The 23,190-nt window shown below is 49.6% G+C and overlaps 2 protein-coding genes across 7 annotated transcripts in view; one reads left to right on the top strand and one right to left on the bottom strand.

Annotated features, from left to right (window-relative positions):
* RBM10 (RNA binding motif protein 10) overlaps window positions 1–18,935 on the bottom strand; it is a 28,276-nt gene extending 9,341 nt beyond the window's left edge. Inside the window, exons 1-6 of one of the 6 annotated variants that reach the window (XM_034649007.1) lie at window positions 18,548–18,935; window positions 16,436–16,577; window positions 5,633–5,816; window positions 3,957–4,187; window positions 2,023–2,092; window positions 32–105 (exon numbers count right to left, since the gene is read on the bottom strand). In XM_034649007.1, coding sequence (XP_034504898.1) covers window positions 32–105; window positions 2,023–2,092; window positions 3,957–4,187; window positions 5,633–5,816; window positions 16,436–16,577; window positions 18,548–18,812 — 966 coding nt within the window. In that variant the 5' untranslated portion in view covers window positions 18,813–18,935. Of the gene's footprint in view, window positions 1–31; window positions 106–2,022; window positions 2,093–3,956; window positions 4,188–5,632; window positions 5,817–16,435; window positions 16,578–18,516 lie in introns of all 6 variants that reach the window. The other 5 variants (XM_034649005.1, XM_034649006.1, XM_034649008.1 and 2 more) reach the window with 5 other exon arrangements.
* A 139-nt stretch (window positions 18,936–19,074) lies between these two features.
* NDUFB11 (NADH:ubiquinone oxidoreductase subunit B11) lies at window positions 19,075–21,607 on the top strand. Its single transcript, XM_011235023.3, has 3 exons — window positions 19,075–19,575; window positions 21,090–21,220; window positions 21,383–21,607. Exons 1-3 carry the CDS (start codon window positions 19,369–19,371, stop codon window positions 21,507–21,509), a joined length of 465 nt encoding a protein of 154 aa, XP_011233325.1. The 5' UTR covers window positions 19,075–19,368; the 3' UTR covers window positions 21,510–21,607.
* The last annotated feature ends 1,583 nt before the right edge of the window (window positions 21,608–23,190 follow it).

Raw genomic sequence — 23,190 nt, 5'->3', positions numbered from 1 at the left:
TTGGGGGGGGGTTCAAGTGCGGCAAAGCAACCTGATTGGCTTCCATCCATCGTGTAGCGTCCTGCAAGTGACTAAACTCGACGAAGGCGAAGCCCCGGCTCTGACCTGGAGACAGCATTCAGATACAGACGCAGTGGGTTAGTCAACAGCTTTGGACACGCGGCGTTCCCGGGGGTGGGACCCGAGGGGAGAGGACCGGGGGGAAAAAAAAAAAAAAAAAAAAAAAAAAAAAAAAAGGGCAGAGNTTAAGGAGGGCATGTATTGCAATGGGGACCGGGGGGTTTTTTTTTTTTTTTTTTTTTTTTTTTTTTTTTGGGCAGAGAGGGAAGGGGGGAGAGGAGAAAAGAAAAAAGGGAGAGAGAGAAGTAATCAGAGAAAGACCAGGGGGTGGGAGGCAAGGTAGATGGCCTGGAGGGTCAGGAAAGAGGGATGGGGGAAGGAGGATAACTGAGTGGGAGAGGTAGGGGGGAGGGGGAGATACACACACGCCAGCTGGGAAGAAAGACAGAGAGAGGGGCTCAGGCAGAGCTGCCTGGGGTGACGGAGACGGAGAGAAGAAGGTGGGAGGGAAATGGGACAAGTAGAGATCTGTGTCAGAGAAGGACAGAGGGCGGATGGGCAAGCTGCTGACTCCACATGGGCCAGAACAAATAACTGAAGGGTGGGGCCCAGCATGAGGCCGCTGCCCGGGAGGGGTCCTAGTACAGGTGTTTCATCAAAGCAGCAAAAGAGAACCTGGGCCAGGCTGCTTGGTGAGGCTAGGAAGGCTCCAGGCCCATCAGAAACCAGGGGGAGTCAGGGACACAACGTCGCCTCGGCCTTAGCACAGTGCAGGGGAGGTGGGCCTTACCAGGGAGCCGCCTCAGGGCCAAGCTAGGAAGATTACAGCCACCCACAGTGCAAGTCCTCCTAGACAGCAGGAGAATGGGGGCCAGGGTTGGCCAGGCAGACCTTAAAGAATCAGTGGGTGCCTGGGAGAAGTGCCAGAAGGGGCCACACCTAGGACACCACCTTATGGAGAGAGAGAGAGAGAGACCAGAACCCTGCCACTGTGCAGTTTGGCTGGGGTGAAGCAGAACAAGACCTACATGCTACCAAGAGAGACTCCAGGCCTGGCCAGGGCTGGGAAAGGGGTCCAGGGCTTGAGGCTGCAGGAGAGCTGCTTCTCTTCTGCGGGTACACACGGGGAGGCTGAGACATGGCAGGGCTTGGGGGGGCATGCCTGATCTCCATAAGAGTAACTGTGAGGATGCACAGGAGGATGAAATAGTATGATCCGGGGTGGGGGNGAGGAGGAAGAGAGAGAGAGAGAGAGAGAGAGAGAGAGATGGAGGTGTAGGGAGGAGAGAGACAGAGAGATGGAGGTGTGGGGAGGAGAGAGACTGAGAGATGGCGAGAGAAGCCCAGGCAGTGAAGCCTCACTGTGCCTGCCTTGGGGAGCCTGGGCCAGAGGTCCTGCAGAGACGACTCCCCCCACCACCCTGCTAACCTCAGGCCAGCTCCAAGCAGCCTGCAAGAGGGAGGGAGGGAACAAGCGAGGCCAGAAATCCTGGCTGCTCCTTGGGATGCACCCTTGGATAAGAGCCATCCCCTGCCTCCGCTCTTGGGACACGTGGGTGGGACCGTGTCAGACCTACTTTCTGGTCACAGGTTGTTACCAGAAAAATGTGGGGGAGATCAAGGGGCAGGGGAAGGAGAAGAAGGGAGAGGGAAGGGAGTATATGGGGAGGCAGTTACCACCTCAGATACTCAGAGTCCCAAAGAGGAGGTTCCCCGGAGCCTGGCCCTGGCCCTGCCCCCGGGGAGCACTCAGCTCAGTGTTGCACCCCCTCCCCGACAGCCCCAGAGCTGTGAGGAGTACGGGTTGAGGGGAAGAGAAGAAGAGAGGGCACCCCAAGCTGCCCATTCCCAGCTGTGGCAGGAAAGCGGGGCAGGGAGGGTGAGGGAGAAGGCAGAAGCAGGAGGGAGACTGGAGGCTGAGGCTGGCCAGCGGAAGGGGAGGCACTGGGAACAAAAGCTCACCTGAGGATTTGTTCCGCATCAGCCGGACCTCTCGTGCTTGCACTCCGTGGGACTGCAGCTGGCCCCGGATCTGTACGGGGAGATATGGGTGGGGGAAGGCTCAGCACACGGGGGCCACCGGAGGCCTCCGGGACCCTGAAGGGCTGCCGGCGACATGCACGCACTGCCTCCTTTAGCTCTCTTGGGCCTTGTCCCCAAGTGGCCACAGCCCTGGGCCCGCACCAGCACCTGCTCTCAGCACTCGGCCCCAGACTTGCAGAGAGTGAGTGAAATGAAAGGGGCATGGTGCAGGGGGGGGGGCATGGCAGCGTGATGACCCTCAGAGGCAGAGAGCAAGGAAAGAGGGAGCCAAGCCAGCAGCTGAAGAATGGCCTGCAGGGGAGGACTCTGACGACAGGCTTGGTGCAGCCGTGGTGAGGGGAGCTGGGGCTTGCCCCGAGAGACCTGTGACGCGAATACCACAAAGGGCAGGACCAGAAGGGCAGGACCGGGTCTGAGCAAAGCCTGGCCGTGTGCCCCCAGGCCATGAGTGGAGCAGTATCCTGGGGTGGAGACCAAAAGGTGTGGTGACAGAGTTTGGAAAGCTTTCTGGATGAAGCCAGAGGGAAACTGTGGAGGCAGTCTGAGGTTTGGACCAGATGAGGTAGGGTCTCTAGCCCAGCGCTGCTTCTTGCAGAAGCCTGGGAACATGTCCTGGGCATTCTCGGGCAGCAATCTTATTGCCTCTGGGCCTCATTCCTCGTCAGGTGAAAAAAAAAAGGAGATCTCTCTCTCTCTCTCTCTCTCTCTCTCACACACACACACACACACACACACACACACACACAGAGAGAGAGACATGAGAACGAAAAGAAACACAGAGGAGCTCGTTAGGAGTGCAAATACTCAGGGAGGGCTCAGGAAACAGCAAGAATGTAGGCTCTGGAATCCAGCTGCCCGGGGCCAGACCCCAGCTCCATTACCACTTGCTGGCCTGCCACTCACTGCCTGTGGGAACTGGGGCAAGCTGCTTCACTGCTGGGGGCCTGGCTTCCTCATCCGTAGGATGGAAACACGCAGAGTACCTTCCCTGCAGGGTGGCTGTGAGGATTAAATGAGACCTGGCCTGTGGCCCACCCTGTGATCAATCCTTAACACGTGTCAGCACGGAGCTACTGTCTGACCCTGAACATGGCAGGTGGGCCAAATACAGGTGGGATTTTTCTCTGTGACAAAATGGGCAGCTGGTAGAGTTCGGAGAAGAGCTGGGCAGAAAATTCAGGCAAGGGGGCAGAGAGGAGACTCAGGGAGGCTAGGAAGGAGGCTATTCTAGTGGCCTCTGGGGTTTTACTGGGGCTCGTTAGGGGAAGCCTCTATGAGAAGGAAACAGAAGAAAAGGGAGGAATATGGAAGGAAATGTCACGGAGCACAGGGTGGGGAGGCTGTAAGTAGCAGCAAAGGAAGTCAGAGAACGCAGGACTCTGTGGCCAGGCCATTGAGATTTGGCGCTGCTGATGGAAGAGGGCAGAGGTGAGGGTATGGGGAGAGAGTGTGAATAAAACCTCAGAACATCCCAGGGGACCCTCCCTATCCCCAGGGCTGCAGGGCCCTGCATTATCTCTGCCACCAGGAGTACCCGGCTCTCGGTCTGGTGAGCATCTGGCCCTCAATCAACATATGCAGAATGGATGGATGACCAGTGGAATGTTCCGGAGGAATGCCCTGTTCCCTCCCACACCCACCACCACAGCCCCTTGGCCAAGCCGGCCTATCCGACACTCCTCCCTTCCAGACCAGGAGAGTACAAAGGCCTGCCCAGAGGACGGATCAGTGCTGGGGGAGAGAAAGGATAAAAGGAGCTGAGGTCGGGGTGAGCGAGAAGCTGAGGGCCCTGGAGGAGACCCAGCCTGGCCTCCTGCTCTGCCGCCTGCCCGGGGCCATGGGGGGGCACGTACGTCATCCTCAGTGGCTGCCTGTGGCAGCATCCTCAGCATGACGATGTTACTGGCCTTCTCCTCCTCCTCCTCCTCCTCCTCCTCCTCCTCCTCCTCCCCTTGCTCGGTCCGATAGTCCTGGTCCCGATAGTCGCCGTCTCGGGGGAAGCCTGGCGGGCCGGTGGGGCTGTGCCTGTGCCGCCGCCGCCGCCTACGCTGAGTCTCGGAGCCCGGGGAGGCCTCGTAGGAATCCTGGCCAACAGAATGAGACGAGAGACACCAGACGGGCAGTCAGTCTGGGGTGGGCCTAGGGGCTGGCCGCTGGCTCTCTGAGGCAGACAGGCTCTGAAAGCCAGGGGTGGGCGGGCTCCGGCTAAAGGCTCAGGGCAGGCAAAATGGGTCAGGCCTGGACTGCAACCCTTCTGGGATGGGAAACTGTCCCTGGGATGCCTTCTGGGGGCTGCCTTGGTGGGAGCGGGGAGAGGCCGGTAGCAGTATTACTGTGGGCGAGAAACTCCCACAGACAGGTGACCAGACGCCGCCTCAGCCTCCTCGGGTCTGGGGTCAGCACACTAAATCCTGCCCTCTTTCTCCCTCCTCCTCCCTCACCAGCTCAGCTAGTATGTGCACAACTCTTCCTTATGCCTTACGATTTCCAGTTTGGGCCAGGGTTCCACGAGTAGCTCAATATCTCATCCAGAGCCCATCAGCAGGGGCCTGCAAAGGTGTGAGGGCCACAGCACTGCCCCCAGGCCCCGATCCTCGTCCGCCTGGCCAGTCCTCTACCACCGCTAGGCTCCCTCCTGACAGGGTGTGGTCGCTGAGTCCTTGGGTGTTGCCCAAGCCATCCCGCCAGGACTAAGCAGGCCGGGCCAGGATCCACACCCCTTCTGCCCTGGGGGGGGGCAGATAACTCAGCACCCCACTCCCACTCTTCCCAAGGGTCCACCCAGAGCCCCCTGGTGCCCTGGAGACATCCGGGCACAGACCACAGCTGCCAGTTGGGAGGCTTGAATACCCACACTCTTTCCCCAGCGGCTGGGTTGCAAAAGTACACTTCCCACCCTGCTGGATAGGAGACCTGCCTGCTTACTTGGACCTGGGCCCTGACCATCCTCTCAAACTGGGGTTCCCTTAAGGCAAGTCTGCTTCTTCTCCTCAGATGGTAAACATCATGCCTCCCCTCCTCAGGCTAGGGCTAACTACCCAACATGGAAGTGGCTACCCCCTGAGCTCAAAGGAGAGGCCCTAGAGGGTCTTTCCCTTTTGTAGAGGGGCTCTGCCGCCCCTGAGAATGCCAACAGTTGGCCTCCCAGGGCTACTCTGCTGGGTGATACCCAGCTCCTCCACACCTTCCCAAGCCCACATGCCGGGTCCCATGCAGGAGGCTTTTCAAGGGCCCCAAACTGGTTGGGAGCAGGCAGTGAAGGGCTTGCAGTGAACCATGGATCCAAATTAAAAAACAGGGAAGAAGGGAGAGAGGTGATGGCCAGGGGCCCTCAGAAGTATAGAGCCAAGCATGTGGAAGTCAGGGAGACCCAACTCGGGAGAGGAGCCCTCACAGAGGGGAGTGGGGACAGGCCCTCCAGGTGAGGCAAAGCCACTGAGCACACTCTGAAGGCACGGGAGCCGAGAGCTACCTGCACATGGTGCTACAAGCTGAGGCCCTGCAGGACTCTGTCCTCCCTGGCCCTCACCTCTGCACTCTGCTCCTCGGACGAGTCGTCGTAGTCGTGCTTGCCCTCCTGGCTACCGTACTCTCGGGGATACGAGCGGTAGTCCATGTCCCGGTAGTCGTGGTCTCGGCTGCGGTTCTCCCCACCATCATCTTGCGAACGGTCAGTGGCTCCATAGCGGCCAGTCCTGTCCCCACGACCACCTCTGAGGGAAGAACGGGGAGGGATCAGAGGGCAGTCCTTTCTGCAAGGTGCAAGAGGTGGGGGGGCTCCCACCCACTCAATCCCTCTAGACCCTAGATCCCACTCCTGACGGGTCCCTAAATCCTGACTCCATGAGGTGACCTGGGCCCCACCCCTCAAAGATCCAATCCACTTCTCCTTCCCTCTGCCACCTTCCTGGTCCACGCCTGTCCTCCTTCACAGGGCCCTCAGGTGCGGCGTCAGGCCAGTCTCACCTCCACCAGGCCTCTCCCAGCTCATTCCCCATGCCCTGAATGTGAGCGAGTGTTCTATAAGGCAAAGCCAACCAAGCCCAACCACTGCACTCCCTTCAATGGCTCCCTCTTATTCTTAAGATAAAACACCAAAATGCTAACCAAGGTCCTGCCCGATCTGCAGGGTATGTGGGGTGAGGTCCCTACTGCCCTCTCTCCCTCTGCCTCATTGTGCGCGGTGCTACCCTGACCCTCTGTTTCACTATCACCCTGCTAGCCCTGCCCGCTGTCCTGTCAAAATTTTTCCTACTGTGATTACTGTAAAATAATTATCTCAAAGTTGATTTCATGTACATTTCTCTCTTAAGATTTTATTTTTAAGTAATCTTTACACCCAAAGTGGGGCTCGAACTCACAACCCCGAGATCGAGTCGCATACTCCACCGAGCCAGCCAGGCGCCCCTCACATGCGTTTCTTTGATGATTTAAAAAAGTACTAAACTGTGAGTTCTGGGAAAGAGGGGACCACATCCAGAGGGTCCATGGCCCTACTCCTCAAAACTTAGCTTAGTACCTGGTACTTAGTAGGTGCCCAATAATTTTTGTTTGATGAAATAAGGACTTAAAAAGTATTCTAAAAGCAACCAATACACGTTTACTTAAACCAAGAAAAAAAAAGACATCATAGTCGACTACTGCTAGCAGGGTCCCAATCCTGGTCAGGAACAACACTGTTAGAAAGTCTAGTATCAACACCACTATGAACAGTGTTCTAAGGCACTAGCTGAACCAAAAGAATGAAGAAAAGAGGTTAAAAGCTGGAAAGGAGAAGGTAAAATTACCATTGTTTGTAAATGATACGAGGATATGCCTGTAAAGCCCAAGCGAATCAAATGAAAAATGATTACAACCAATAAATCAGTAAGGATGCTGGGTACAAAAGTAATATGCAGAAATAAATACATTGCCTCTATTCAGAGAGGCACCATTTAGAAATGGGAAGATCCCAAGTATGACTGAACCAAAAAGGTTAAATACCTAGACAAGCGCCAAGATCTTATGACTATACTTCCCACATATAAACCAGGATACGTTTAAAACGGGTCAAAGACTTGAGACAACATGGATGGAGCTAGAGAGTATGATGCTAAGTGAAATAAATCAGTCAGAGAAAGACAAATACCGTATGATTCCACTCATATGTGGAATTTAAGAAACAGAAATGAGTAAAGGGAAAAAAAAGAGAGGGAGGCAAACCAAAAAAACAGACTTTTTTTTTTTTTAAAGATTTTATTTATTTATTCAACAGAGATAGAGACAGCCAGCGAGAGAGGGAACAGAAGGCAGGGGGATGGGAGAGGAAGAAGCAGGCTCATAGCGGAAGAGCCTGATGTGGGGCTCGATCCCATAACGCCAGGATCACGCCCTGAGCCGAAGGCAGACGCTTAACCGCTGTGCCACCCAGGCGCCCCAAAAACAGACTCTTAACTACAGAGAACAAACTGATGGTCACCAGAGGGAGGTGGGGGGGATGGGGGGAAATAGGGGGGGGTTTGAAGAGATTTTTTTAATTAAATAATTGGAGCGCCTGGGTGGCTCGGTTGGTTAAGTGGACAACTCTAGATTTTAGCTCGTAATGATCTCGAGCCCCACGATGGATTCCACACTCAGTGGGGAGTCTGCCTGAGAGTCTCTCCCTCTGCCCCTCCCCCCACTTGTGTGTGCATGTGCTCTCTCTCTGTAAAATAAATAAATCTTTAAAAAATTTAAAAAAACCAAAATAATCAGGAAAATGTGAAAAAAAGAAAGTGCATGGTCCAATAATAAAAAATAATAAAAAAATAAAATGGGTCAAAGATTTAAATAGAAGAACTGAAACCATAAAAGTAGAAGAAAACATGAGATGATTTCTTGATAATCTTGGAATGGGGGAAAACTATGACCCAAATCCAGAAGCCACAGAAGAGATTATTAAAGTTGACTATATAAAAATAAAACACTTCTGTTTGGAAAAGAAAAAAAACCATCATGAGCCCAGTCAGGACAAACTAACTGGGAAAAAGTATGGTAAGAGGAAGAGGAACAGAATTCACAGGAAAGAAATACAAATGGTTTATATTTTGAAGGATGAAAATTAAAACTACCCTGGACAGGCCATTTTAAAATAAACGTCTAAAATTTATTTTTTGTATATTTTTAGTCATTTTTATTGTGGTAAAATACAGATCTCACAAAATTTACCACAAAATATACTCATGATGTTGAGCAGTCATCACCATCTGTTTCCGGAAACCTTTTCTCATCATCCCAAACAGAAACTCCCTACTCACTGAACACCCCACCCCCTCTATTCTACTTTCAGTCTCTGTGAATCTGCCTGTTCTTGGTACCTCGTGTAAGTGGAACCATACAATATCCGTTCCTTCGTGTCCGGCTTCTCTCGCTTCGCATCATGTTTTCAAGGTCCGTCTGTGTCGCAGCCTGCGTCAGCACTTCCTTTCTTGTGGCCGCACACGTACACAGGCGTGGCATACGCCACACTTCGTCTAGCCATACATCTGCTGAGGGCCGGCTGCGCTGTTTCCACCTTCTGGTTGTTTTGGGTGTTGTGACTAATGCTGCTATGAACACTGATGTACAACTATCGGTTTGACTTCCTGCTCTCAATTCCTTTGGGTAAATACCCACGAGTGGAACTGCTGGACCACATGGTAGCTGCAGATCTAATTTTCTGAGGAGCCTCTGGGCGGTGCTCCACAGCAGCTGCGCCATTTGATGTTCCCGTCGGCAGTGCGCCCAAGTTCCAATCTCTCCACATCCTCACCAGCACCTGTCATTCTGCATCACTTCCTGTGCTTACTGGCCACTCATGTGTCTTTTCTGGGGAAACGTCTATTCGAGTCTTTTGCCCACTTCTGAACTGGGTTTTCCTGGGCTGCTGTAGGAGTTCTTTTTCTATTCTGGGTGTGAATCCCTGACTAGATATATGATCTGCAAATACCTTTTCCCACGCTGTGGGTTGTCTTTTCACTCTTTTGAACCATGTCCTCTGACGTACTTCAGTTTCTAATCTTGATGAAGTCAAACTTGTTTTGAAATAATTTTAGATTTATAGAAAAGTTTAAAGGTAACATAATTCTTGTATACCCTTCACCCAGCTTCCCCTAATGTTAACAGGGGACAAACGTAACCACAGTACGTTTGTCAAAACTAAGAAGTTAATTAACTGCAGACTTTATTAGGAGTTCACCCGTTTTCCCATTACTATCCACCTTCTGTTCCAGGATGCCACATTGCTTTTAGTCATCATGCACCCTTAGTCTCCTCTGGCCTGTGAAGGTTTCTTAGTCTCCCCCCCCCTTTTTTAATGACTTTGACAGATTTCAAGAGCACTGGTCAGCCGTTTTGCAGAATGTACCTCATTGTGTTTTTGTGATTAGACTTGAGGTTATGGAGGTTATGGTTTTTTGGGGAAGAATACAAGAGAGCTGACCTGCCCTACTGATCGCATTGTATAAGGAGGCCCATGATATCAGCGTAACTTATCACTGCCGATGTTGATCTTGGCCATGTGGTTGTGGTGGGGTCTGCCAGGTTCCTCCACTATAGTTTCTCTTTTTCCGCTTCTACACTCTGTTCTTTAGAAGTGAGTCACTAAGATTAGCCCACACTCAAGAGGAGGAAAATTAAGCTCTACCTTCTGGAATGTGGAGTATCTACATATATTATTTGGAATTCTTCTGTAAGAAAGATTTGTAATAGAACATTTCTAACGTGACAGATCTGTAAAAGTCCAAATGTTTGACAAGACACTCTTGGTAACGCTGTATGGGAAATAGGCACTCTTGTACTGCTGGTAGGAGTGAAAATGGAAACAGTCCCTTGTGGAGGGCAATTTGGCAATAGCTAGTAAAAACTAAAAATCTACCCTGACCCCAATTTTCCTGGAAATGTAATATACTAATATACTTGCACACATACAAAAACATCATTCAACAGCACCGTTTGTAATGGCAAAGGACAAGAAACAATTTAGAAGAGTCAGAAAAATTCTGCTTAAAAAAAAAAAGACTAATGAGGGGGGAGAAGAGCCTCACCAAATGTTAAAACATATTATATATAAAGGTGGAACAATTGAAACACAAATGGACAGATAAGTGAAACTGAACAGAGTCCATACTACACAATAACATACATGGAAATTTATAGTAACCCAGAGGCTGCGACTCATACGAACAGGGGGAAAATGGATTAGTCAATAAACACCAGTTGCAATAATGGTCTGAGCTACAGAACTACAGCCAGGGGACCCAATCCAGTCACCTAAATAAAGTTTTCTTGAACATGGCTATACCCGTTCATTTACATATTGTCTGTGGCTGCTTTTAGCCGAGCAGCTGTGACAGAGACGGCGTGGTCTGCAATGCCAAAAATATTTACTATCTGGTCCTTCACAGAAGGAAGTTTAAGAAAATAAAAGTTGTTTATCTACCTCATTTCTTATACCAAGTAAATTTGAGATGAATCAAAAATTTAAATCCCTGAATAGAAACCATAAAAACGTTAGAAAGAAAACATAAGAAAAAAATGAATCACCTCATGGAAGGCCTTTCTAAGCAAGACAAAACCCTGGAAGTCATTAAAAAAAAACCTGATAAATCTGGCTTTGTAAAAACTTATTAAAAACAGGTTAAAAGGGGCGCCTGGATGGCTCAGTCGTTAAGCATCTGCCTTCGGCTCAGGGCGTGATCCCGGCATTATGGGATCGAGCCCTGCATCAGGCTCCTCTGCTGGGAGCCTGCTTCTTCCTCTCCCACTCCCTCTGCTTGTGATCCCTCTCTCTCTGGCTGTCTCTCTGTCAAATAAATAAATAAAATCTTAAAAAAAATGTTAAAAAAAACGGGTTATAAAATACCACAAACAAATAAACATGTCATAAAGCAAGCATGGTAAAAATGTTAATGGTGGAATCCAGCAGATGGTTATAGAGGTATTCACTGTAAAATTCTTTCAACTTTGCTGTACGTTTGAAATTTCATAATAAAACATTGGAAAAACACCATAAAGCTCAAAGGTAATTAACAAATGGGGAAAATAAAATGTTTCCAGATATCTGCTTGGTTTCCAATATTTCATAATTGTTCTTTCATTTATTCATTCAATAAATATTAATGTAACATTTGCTATGTGTCAAGCACTGCTCTAGGTGCTGGGGATACTGCTGTGAATAAAATGAAGTCCCTTGTCCTTGTGAGCTTGGCTTGGAACCCAAATTATTTCTTTACGATAAATGCCTGGACAGGAAGTGGCTGGTATGAGTGATGTATTTTTAAGGGTTTTTTTTGTTTGTTTGTTTGTTAGAGAAGTGGAGGTGGGGGAGAGGGAGAGAAAGAATCTTAAGCAGGCTCCATGCACGGTGCAGAGCCCGACACAGACCTTGATCTCACGACCCTGAGATCATAATCTGAGCCAAAATAGTCAGATGCTTAACCGACTGACCCTCCTAGGTGCCCCTTAAGGGTTCTGATATGAGCAACGTGTCTTCGTGTTTGCTTACCACAGTTATCCCCCAATAGTTGAACTCTGGTCCTCAGAATTTAAGAACTGAACAGAGCTGAATAAATGTTCAGACAAAATCCTGAACTCTGACACTCAGCATCTAAACCAAATAAATTTTTTAAAGATTTATTTATTTACTTTAGAGACAGAGAGAGTGTGAGCACATGTGAGCAGGGGGGAGGAGGGCGAGGGAGATAAAGAATCCTCAAGCAGATTCGCTGCTGAGCATGGAGCCTGAGGAGGGGCTCAATCCCAGGACCCCAAGATCATGACCTGAGCTGAAACCAAGAGTCAGCCACTTAACTTACCGAGCCACCCAGGTGCCCCTAAACCAAATAAATTTGCATACTGAACTCTTGCTATCTAAACTTGGGAAGAGAACAGATTTGGACAGTAAGGGATACTTTTCATTGGCCACAGAGCACTTTGACGAAATACCTTCCAAAGACAGACTCTGTTCATAATACATTTCCACAAAGCCGGACTGAATCCTAATATGCGAGGACCTCTGCAAAATGAATATATTTCTGAAAATCATAAACTGCCAAAATTGGCAGAAGAACTAGACAAAATGATCATTAAAAATCCAGGCCCTTTTAAAGCTCAGTTTTAACAAGCTTTCAAGGGACAGATAATTTTTATACAAGTTTCTCCAATAAAGAGAGAAATGGCAAAAGCTGCCCAAATCATGCAATGAGGCTATGGTGACTCAGTGTCAGATGGATACTAGAAAAGGAAATCGTTAAGACCACTTTACTGAGGGGACACAGACGCAAATAACCTAGTAATACAGTACCTAATCAAATGTAACAGTGTTTTAAAAACGTACATATTAAATAATTTTTCTGCCAACAATTGATGAATAAGCATTAGGAAAACAAATTCGGAAGCATCTACAAAGCCAATGAACTATGCTCTGAAAACATATCAAGGCCATGGAAGAAAACGAAAGACTCAGTAACTGTTCCTGAGTAAAGGGAACCAAAAATACAAAGTAGCTCTGTGCAGTGTAGCGTGTGATCTTGGACAGGATCCTAGATTAGGGAACCAATGCCATAAAGGACAAGGGATGACATCAAAATACGAACTTTTTAGAAGATAAAAGTACTGTAACAATATTCAGTTCCCTGATATTCAGAAATGTACTGTGGTTACAGAGGAGAAAGTCCTTGTTCTTAGGACATACATGCTGTCATACTTAAGGGTCATGTCAGTCACTAACTGAAATGATATAGGAAAAAAAAGTTGCCTATATATAGATACCTTGATATATAGCTGTATCTCTGTGGCAAAATGTTTATAATTAGTGGTTCTGGGGCGAAGATATATGGGAGTTTACTGTACTTGCAACCTTTCTGAAAATTAGAATTTTTTTTCAAAATAAGAAGTTATAAACATACACATACACACCAAGGAAGGTATATCTCAACAATGGCAAGGATGTAATTTAATGTGATTTGTGAAACTAATGGACAAAAGGAGAAAAAAAAGCATGTAATTATGAAGTTCGATCCTCGTTTCTTTTTTTTTAATGTCCATCAAACCCAACACGGATTATTTTTTTTTTTAAAGATTTTACTTATTTATTTGAGAGAGAGAGCAAGCACAAGCAGAAGGAGCAGCAGGCAGAGGGAGAGGGAGAAGCAGGCTCTCTGCCGAGTGGGGAGCCCGATGCAAGGCTCAATCCCAGGACCCTGGGATCATGACCTGAGCCGAAGGCAGGTGTTTAACCGACTGGGCCACCCAGGTGCCCGATTATTTTTTTAATATTTATTTATTTATTTGAGAGAGAGAGTGAGCAAGCACAGGGGGAGAAGGAGAGAGAGAATCTTAAGGAGACTGCAAGCTCAGTGCAGACTTGATGCAGGACTCAATTCCAGGACCCTGAGGATCACGACTTGAGCCGAAATCAAGAGTTGGATGCTTAACTGACTGAGCCACCCAGGTACCCCCGATTCTCATTTCTAATAAATCTTGACAAACTAAGATTAGAGAATTTTCTTGGTTTATGAAAGGCTACATTCTAATAGCCTACAGCACACATCCAGTTTGATGGCTAAGCAGACAGGGCTGCCTATCAGGCCGGGACTGACTGTTGATGTCTTGCAGATGTCCTTTATGAGACAGAAATGTCTCATCTATCTGCAGATGTCCTTTATGAGGAAGGAAAAAAACTACATTGTTTAAGCCATTATTCTTCAGATTTTCTGTTACAACCTGCCAAAATGAATCTTATTTTGTGCACCTAGCATCATTGACACTATTTAATATGGTACTAAAGTCCTAGACAACATTATAAGCGAGGAAAAAGAAATGTGACAGAATTGATTTGCATACAGCATAACCAATTACTTAGAAAGACCATCAGAATCAACAATGAATAATCAGAAATAATACGAGAGTACAGCAAGGGCAAGATAACTTAGAAAAAGTAACAGCTTTCCTCTACCCCAGCAAACACAAACTTGGAAAATATAAAAGAAAATAAGACGTCAATGAAAACTATCGAAGCACCTAGGAATTATACAAGAGTTGTATTTTCATTTATTCAGACTTGAATGTCATTCATTCATTCATTTTTAAGTAGGCTCAATGCCCAGGATGGAGCCTAATGTGGGGCTTGAACTCATGACCCTGAGATCAAGACCTGAGCTGAGATCAAGAGTCAGACGCTTAACTGACTGAGCCACCCAGACGCCCCATAGATTTGTATGTCCTTTAAACAAATTTTAAAATATTTTCCATACAGGTCTTGGATCAGATCACCATTTAAAAAAGATGACAATTCTCCCCAAATTAAGAATTTGATGCAATCTTAATCAAAATTCTTGAATGTTTTTGAGGGACTTGATACATTTCTTTAAACGTAAGTCCCACAAATGGCTAAAATCAACTTTGATAAATAAGAGAGCAAAGTGGGAGCTTAGAGAGTCTATAAAGCCATAATAACAAAACCAGTAAGGTTCTGGCGTGAGAATTAAGCAAACAGACCAATGAAACAAATCAGATTACTCAAGACAGATCCATGTACATGAGGGAACTTGAAATGAGATGACGTACTACAAATCAATAAAGAAAGAATGGACTATTTAAAAGGTACTGGGAAAACTGCCTACTATATGGAGGAACACAAAACCAGAACCTACCTTATACCGTATGCAGAAGTGTATTCTAAATGTTACTAAAGATCTGAATGTGAAAGGGAAAACTATAGAGTGAAAACAATCTTTGTGATCCAGAGGCAGGAACAGAGAAGTTTCTGAAAGCACAGATTATAAGACAAAAAATGATGAATTTTACAGGTACCCATCCTTGAGGGAATCATTAAGTAAAAGGCAACAGGCACACACCACGGTGTCCTTGGGGCCAATTAGAAGCAAAGCACTCACATACACATGGCAAAGGAGACAGATCTTAAAGACGCAGTGCTGAGTACTACAAAGTTCAGGAAACAGAATGAAAAGTGTGGCACTCTGTCATTTGTACAAACTGAAAACACAAAGCTCAAAACAATGCTACATATTCTAGAAGGATACATTTCAAACAGGACAGAGCAGCTGCCTACAGCTATCGGAATCGGAAATAAAAAGGAAAACACAAACATAGCAAGAGAAGGCCCTGTAGTGACCTATGATAGAAACCCACCTTGAACTGAAAAGGTATGATTTAACTCAAACCTCTGCACTTGAGGGCCTCTGAAAGCCAGAAGAAAGACAGTGGTTTTATTTCGTTATAAAGTCTGAAGGAAGTATGTCACCTACTCAAAATGCCACAGAGCACTTCCAGAGAATACCACCCAAAACCTGAATGCTTTCAAAAGATATTTTTTAAAAGATGACTGACTAACACTAGATGATGACCACATCTCAAACTTGTGCTCGCTTTTCAGAAAACAGTTTTAAAGGGGGTGGTGGAAGAAGAAACACTTTGTTAGACATTTAAAAAAATTACTTCCTCCCTGACATTTTATAAATCTACTGACTTTTAATAGAGGCTTTCTGGGAGCATTAGGTCTACTTTCCTAAGCACTCTTAATATGTCAGGAACAGATCATCTGCGTGAGACATCAACTGGAGTGATCCACCAGAATGGTGAGGGTTGGCCCAGGATCTCTGTATTTTACCAAATGTTCCGACTGTTTCCTGTTCGTACCAGTTTAAAAATAACCACACGGGGAAGAAAAGTAAAATAAAAATAACCATATGAGAGTGTCCCATACTAAGACAAGTGTCCCGCCAGCTTCAGCCCACCTTGTTCCTGAAGTCTCCCACTATCTGACCTGGCTTGCCCCATACTTACCCTGCACAAATGCCTCACTCTGAAGGCACCACTCCCATCCATCCCTTCAACCCAAAGCTATAGCCCACACCTCCCCCTTGAGAATCCACAGGCACTTACAACCCACCACCCCTCTGCCACCCACCTCTGCCTCTCCTCCTGCAGTGGCTGTCCACACCTTGGTGAAGATCTGAGTCACCCAAACTGGGAACCTGGGACTCGGCCTCCATTCCGCCCTTTTTCTTGACCCACAACCAACCTATGGCACCTATCAAGCTGTTTCTTAATCACCTGTAAAGTGTGTGGTCTCCTTGTGAGACCCTGAGGAAAAAGGCTGCAGTCTTATCTGTCTCACTCACCACTGCACTGCCAGAGCCTAGCACAGGGCCTGGCTTCCAACAGGTGCCAAGTAAATGTCTGCTGAAAAAAAACCAATCATCTGCTATACTGTTTCCTCTGCCCGGAAGTCCCCTCCTAGCACCTTCCCGGACCAATTCTTACACGGGGATAAGCCCAGGATGCTTGGTAGGGGTGGGAGTGCGTAACTCACCGTCTTTCATACTCCATGTCCTGATAGGGCCTGCGGGGGCTGCTGGGGCCCCTCCTCAGCCGCTGGCTCCGTTTCACTTCCCAGCCACCCCCGCTGCTGCCACCATGATCTGCCAGCCTGGGTGTTGCCTCCTGCAGGGACTCTGAGGAGAACAGAAGGAAGAAAGGGGTCAAGGCAGTTGGGGCCTCCTTGAAAAACCCTTGTTGTCAAGGGTCTCTGCTGTCCCTTAGCCCAGGGACATTATTTCCCAACTTCCTCATGCTCCTGTGGACCAGAGTGGGAAGACGGCCCCTACCTGGCCTGCTCCTTCCTTTCTCCACAGACATGACGCTACGGCCTCCAGCCCTAAAATAGCAAGGCCAGGGGCACCTGGCTGGCTCAGTCAATAGAACATGCAACTCTGGATCTCGGGGTCATGAGTTCAAGCCCCACATTGGGCATAGAGCTTACTTAAATAAAATAGAAATAGCAAGGCCTTTGGCAGAGAGGGAGCATCCTGTAGAGAGACCTGGTGGTGCCACCTATTCTGTGATCAAGGCTCCGCCATCTGAGACCGGTTGACAAGTCTGAGCCTGGAGCTACCTGCCCAGGGGGTTCTCGGTGCGGGATGACTTGTCTAAGATCAGGCACATTAGGCACAGAGGCAAGACTTCACAACGGGAGTTGTAGGCACCCACCAAGCTCCTTCCATGGGGCCCCAGGTGCCATTTCATCCTCCCAACAAGATGTTGGCTGCCCCCGACAAGACAGCAGGAGACCACGAAAGGCCTAGACGGTAAAGGGGCTAACTTGGCAGTGAGATGGTTGACGCCTCACTGGGCTCCGGGCCAACACAGCTTTGGCCCTCACTCCGCTACTGGCTCAGCCTCGAGCTCTGTCTCTTATGCACAGCCAGGTCCCAAGGTGGTTCTCTCCCCAGGGCTCTGGGTCCAACTTATCCAGAAGCAAAGGAGCCCTTCTGAGGCTGTTCCCAACCACTGTGCTGTTCTGCAGGGATGAAGGGCAGTCATTTCACCCAACCCTCAGGGCTGCCATGAGAACTACGTAAGTCCCCAGAGCCACGTGACCTGGCCAGGGGTCACCAAGAAGTATCCCAGAATCTTCAGACCCCACCCTCTGGGCAGGAATCAGGCAAAGCTAGGCAGTAACAACACCTGCCCAACACTAGGCTGCCACCACACCTCCCCTCCACGTATACACACAACCAATTTTCTCTTTCTCCTTAAGCCACAGGGAACCAGAGCTGCCTGCTCCCAGATGGATAAGAGTTAGAAACACAACCAGGGGCCCCAGTGGATGAGAGCCAGATACAAAACCCTCAGTAGACTCTGGCAAAGAGGTCAGAGTCACACACCGGTATCCACAACAGATAGGGACCAAAGTCACAGACATGCGCCCCGAATAACTATGGGCCAAAATCACAAGACAGGAACCCACAATAAGTACGGGCCATAATCACACACCGAGGCCCTTTCAAAGGATGAGCGTCAGAGTCACAGATACGAACTCCTCCCCAAAGAAGGGGCAGTAAGTCATACACACAGTCCTTGCACTCCCTCACCGCCTATCAAGTGGGTTGGTTAGGGCCAGTCCCAAGAAGACTCCCTATGGATAAGGACCCCTCCCCGTGGATAAGGACCTCAGTTACAGCACAGACTGCAAGGATAAAGACCAGAGTCATACAGACGTCTTTCCTCCTCCCCCACCCAAGAATAAGGAGGACCAGAGCCACAGAATGCTTCCCCATGGATAGGTAAGTACCCAAGTCACACAGAGGAGACAGCACACCCTCCTCCCCTATGGATAAAGACCTCGGCCCCTCCACGGATAAAGTTCGGTGTCGCAGACACAGTTAAGCTACGGAAGCCCACTCGCATCGGTCCCTCCCTTCCCCCAACCCGCGTGCACCCATCCCGTGCCCCAATCGCGCACGCGCCTCAGCTCTCAAAAGCTAGGGGAAGATACCCCCTCCCGGGCTCAGGCCATGCACGCATCTCTCGGTTCCGCGCGTAGCCCAGGCCCACGTCCCGTAGTCCGCCCTCGCGCCTCCTCTCCGCACCCGCCCGCCCCCGGCCCCTTACCTCCGCCCCCACGACCAGCGACGACGCTCACCTTCTCGGCCCGGGCTGTCAAGGGAGGGCTCCCGGACATCACCTCGGCGCGCCGCCACCTCCTCCAACTCTCCCAGCTCAGCCGGAGCCGGCCTGCACCACCACCAAGTCCGAGGCTGGAGGCAGAAGGGCGGAGGAGCGGGGAGGGGAGAAGCGCCAAGCGCGCTACCCTCCCCAGGAAACCCACTGCTGCCTACTCCCAGCCGGCCGCAATCACCAGCACAAAATGGCGACGACGAGAAGGGAGCCGGCGCTTCGACCACCATCCACCTACTAAGGGAGCGCGCTCTGGCCGGCCTCGTCTATTGGTCGCCGGCCGCCGACGGCCAGCCCTGGCCGGCTCTGATTGGCAATCGTATGCCACCTCCCCATTTTACGAGCGAACGCTCGCAAGTCGTGAAAAGGAGTAGCTATTGGCCAATCCGACGAGGCCCGTTTTTTAGAGGATTGGCTTCCTTCGAAGATGAAAGACAAACGGAGGCTCCGCCCCTCCCCCCCTCGAACGAGGGAAATCTCCGTGCCATTGGCTGGGACCTGCATCCACCCGAATGTCAACGCTTTCTTATCAAGGAAATGGGCAGACCTATCAGCCAGAAATTCCTTAGCCTGACCGAGGTTAGGAAAATGGTCGCCCCCGTGCTGCCATGACAGAGGGAAGGAAAGAGGGCTACTCAGCGCTTCGCCTCATTTGAAAACCAAATCCAGACTCGGAACCTATTTAGTGCGGCGGGGGCGGAGCGACAATTGTCGCGCGCGGGCCAACTGCAGCTGCGCGTAGTCGCATTTCCGCCCCGCCCCTGAGATCCTGCAGTACAATCTGTCATGGCGGCCGGGCTGTTAGGTTTGTGCTCTCGCCGCCTTTTGGCAGTAGCGGCGACGCGAGGGCTCCCGGCCGCCCGTGTTCGCTGGGAATCCGGCTCGTCCAGGGCCGTGATCGCCCCGTCCGCTGTGGCAGGAAAGCGGATGCCGGAACCGACCGTACGCTGGCAGGAGGACCCAGATCCGGAGGACGAAAACCTCTATGAGAAGGTGAGAGGGAGGGGAAACGGGACGCCAGAAGGGTCAATCGGGGGCCGGCGGACGGGGCGCCGTAGAGGACGTTCTTAGGCGGCTGAGGATTGCGCTGCTGGTGAAATCCTCAAAGACTTGGAAACTTTACCTATCTTGAGTTCCTTCTTTGTCCCCTCGTAATCTTCAGTTCAGGGCCAGGGGCGAGACTGGCTTTATTTTGCAGACAGATATCAAACCTGAGGTGGGCAATGCTCAAAACACTTTGGAAGCAACATAGTATAACGACAATAATACTAAACACCCATGTGGTGCTTGCTCGGTGCCAGTGCTCTAAATACTTTACGTACGTTATCTTATCTAATCCTCAAAACAACCCTGTTTTGAAGTAGGTACTATTAGCATACCTATTCTACAGATGAGGCAACGGAAGTATAAAGATGTTAAGTGACTTGCCCAAACTCGCATAACTGAACGTGTGGTGGAACCAGGTCCGCTGTGCTGTGGTGATAGCAGAGACTCTGAAATCAGAATGCCAGGGTTGGAATACAAGCACTGACAGTTCTTCATCTTTGTGACCTTGGTCAAATAGCTCGACTCCTTGGTGCCTCTTTGTAAAATGGGGAAAGTATTAGGACACCTTCTAGAAAATAAAATGCTGCGTCTGCCTCGTGATTAAATGAGGCAAAATGCGCACAGCAGCAGCTGGCACCTACTATTCATCATTAGAAGGTGTTAATCATTGTTGCTACTTTCCGCCTCCCTGGGATATTGTGAAGTGTGTGCATAGCACACAGTAGGATCTTCATCTGTACTATCCTCTGACTTGGATATATAGGATGCTTATTCATTTATTCATTCATTTTGTAAATAAGGAGCCAGGGCCTGCTGTATGCCAGGTGCAGTTCAAGGCCCTAGGGGTTCAGCAGTGTGGAAATCAGATAAAGCCCTTGCTCTTAGTAGAGCTTATATGATAATGGAGAACACAGAAGATAAACATGTAAAATATTTGGAAACAGTAATATTGAGTATGTAATAAAATAATGTGATAGGGTCTGGGGAGATGCTACCTTGGTAAACTAATAACTGCTAGAAAGAAAGTTAAGATAAGTGGATGGGGAGTGACTTGGGGGTAGGGGTTAATTTTGTTAGGTGAAACCATAGGAAATTGGCAATATTCAACCATTTTTAACCTACAAAAGTGGCAATTTCCTATAGTTTAAGACAGGTAATGGATAAGGTGACTAAGGAGTGCCTCCTAAGGGAAGTGATTATGAAGCCAACACTTTGAGTGAGAAGACAGATCTAGCCATGACGAGATCTGGGGGAAAGGCTTTCTAGGCAGAAGGAAGAGTAAGTGCAAAGGCCCTGTGGTAGGAAGGAGTTTGACAACGCCTAAGACTAGAAAGAGGAATTAAAGGAGAGAGGGGAGATTGGTATGAGGTGAAATTGGAGACCAGCTTATGCAGGGCCAGCATAAGGCTTTTGTGGAGCCACAGGAAACCCTCATTGACCTCTTCTTCTTCTTGCCACAGAACCCAGACTCCCACGGTTATGACAAGGACCCTGTTGTGGACCTCTGGAACATGCGGGTCGTCTTTTTCTTTGGCTTCTCCGTTGTCTTGGTCCTTGGCAGCACCTTTATAGCTTATCTGCCTGATTACAGGTGCATGGGGGGTGTCTAAGAGAGTGGAATGGGTGGGGGTGGAGGTTGAAGGGGACTGTGCCAGGTATCCTGTTCTTTGTGCCAGTGGGGACTGGGGAGCTAAGATGGGGTTTGGTTTCCAGTGAGGCTCCCTCACATCTACCCCCATGCTGCTGCCTCCAGAATGCAGGAGTGGGCCCGCCGAGAAGCTGAGAGGCTTGTTAAATACCGAGAGGCCAATGGCCTCCCCATCATGGAATCCAACTGCTTTGACCCTAGCAAGATCCAGCTGCTGGAGGATGAGGAGTGACCCGTTGCTGAGCGGAGCCCAAGAAACATCACCTTCTCCACCGCCTGCCTGTCATTCTGCCCTTTCTTTAGAGCACCTAATTAAAGGGACTAAAAGTCTGTCTGGCTGGTGTTGGTTTTGTTGGAGGGGGGGAATGTGGGAACAGGTGTGTCAGGTCTTAAAAGGCTACTGCAGCCTTTTCTGGGTGTTCTGGTTATCTGTTGCTGGGTAACAGACACCCTAAGACTTAGTGGCTTAAGATGACAATTTAGTATTCTCTTTCATGGTCCTGTGATCAACTGGGCTTAGCTAGGTGGCTCTTCTTGGGGCCTCAGGTGGTTGCAGTCAGATGGTGGCGGGGAACCGGAGGCGTCTTTAACTGGGACGGACGTCCAAGGTGGCTTCTTCACGCGCACATCTGGCACTTCAGTCTTCTTCCATGTGGCATCTCTTTCCAGCAGAATAGTCCGGGCTCCTTATAGGGTGGCTCAGGGCTCCTCTGGATGGGGGTGTGGCGTATAGGAAGAAATCAGTGGCAGCCATCTTAGAAAAAGGGCTGGGACGACTGGGGATTGAGGGCGGTGTGTCGGAGCAGGGCTTTTCTATTGCTGAGAACGAGCATTTGTCTACCTCACCACCTTCTGTTTCTCTCCGCACTTTGGAGTTTCTGCCCGTCTTGTGTCTTGGTGAGTCTGGATGCCTCTCTTTTCCCTTCTGTCCTGGTCTGGGTGGCCTCGCACTCAAGATGCACATCTGTGTGTATGCATGCGTGTCTGTGTCTTTGCCTGCCTGCTCCCCTTCTTCCCCTCCCCCTCGCAGGAATTCTCCCCCTGCACATTCTTTCTCTGGGAATAGGCTGTCTCCTTCCATCAGGGGCTCATTCTTTCAGGCTCTCTCTGTCTTTGTCTCTCTCTGTAAGTCTGCATTCTGGAAGATGGAACTCAGGAGACTTGCTCTGGCTGTCTGTTTCTTTCCAGGGAGTCTCTCCTAAATCCCTGTTAAGTCTGGACATCTGGGCTCCCCTTCATGCCCCTGGCATCTCTGCCCTTTCCCCGGTGGCCCCGTTCCACAGCTCATACTTCAAAACTCCACATCACATGCTCATTGCTACCATCTCTGTGAGTGTCCCCGCTTGGGACTTCGGAGAGTTTAGGAGCCCCCAGTCACTGGCTACCGGAAGAAAATCTGTCCCAATGGACCCACTGCTAGAGGTGATGTCTCTACCCCTTGCTGCTGAGTCTAGGGGGAGCCCTAGTCCACTGGTCTGTGGCTAAGGAGGGAGCAATGTCCACGTGAGCCTTCCTGGAAGTGAGCAGTTTCACTTCCTGAGTGCTTCCTCGTGGGGCCTGTCTCCCAATCTGAGGATAGGCCCCGAAGCGGAGAATTCTAACGCGTAAAGGAAGCAGTCTCCACCTTCCAGCCTGCAGTTACTGGGACTGGAAGCGAAAGGGACATGCTGTCCCAGCCACCAAGTACCTGAATATATTGGGGGAATACTCCCTATGGTAAACCTCAGCCTGTTGCCACCATACCCTACCATCGGCCCAGAGAACCCGTACCCCCACTGAGCCCATCCAGGCGGTAAGCATGAGGGCAGGTACTCAGGCATGCCCGTCCGCTTAGAGCAGGGATTGGTACAGTATGTGCTTGAGAAACGTGCAATTGCTACCTCTGGTACAGGTGCCGTGCCCTACCACCAAGG

Source organism: Ailuropoda melanoleuca, chromosome X (assembly GCF_002007445.2).
Source record: "Ailuropoda melanoleuca isolate Jingjing chromosome X, ASM200744v2, whole genome shotgun sequence".
Classification (NCBI taxonomy): Eukaryota; Metazoa; Chordata; class Mammalia; order Carnivora; family Ursidae; genus Ailuropoda; species Ailuropoda melanoleuca.
Note: the sequence above shows the minus strand (reverse complement) of the source record. Positions and strands in the feature narration are given on the sequence as shown.

Bases quoted from the DNA above. Each gene is read 5' to 3' on its own strand.
- NDUFB11 (XM_011235023.3), top strand. From the start codon at position 19,369: ATGGCGGCCGGGCTGTTAGGTTTGTGCTCTCGCCGCCTTTTGGCAGTA. The intron at 19,576-21,089 runs GTGAGAGGGAGG...TTCTTGCCACAG, and splicing joins ACGAAAACCTCTATGAGAAG to AACCCAGACTCCCACGGTTA. The intron at 21,221-21,382 runs GTGCATGGGGGG...TGCTGCCTCCAG, and splicing joins GCTTATCTGCCTGATTACAG to AATGCAGGAGTGGGCCCGCC.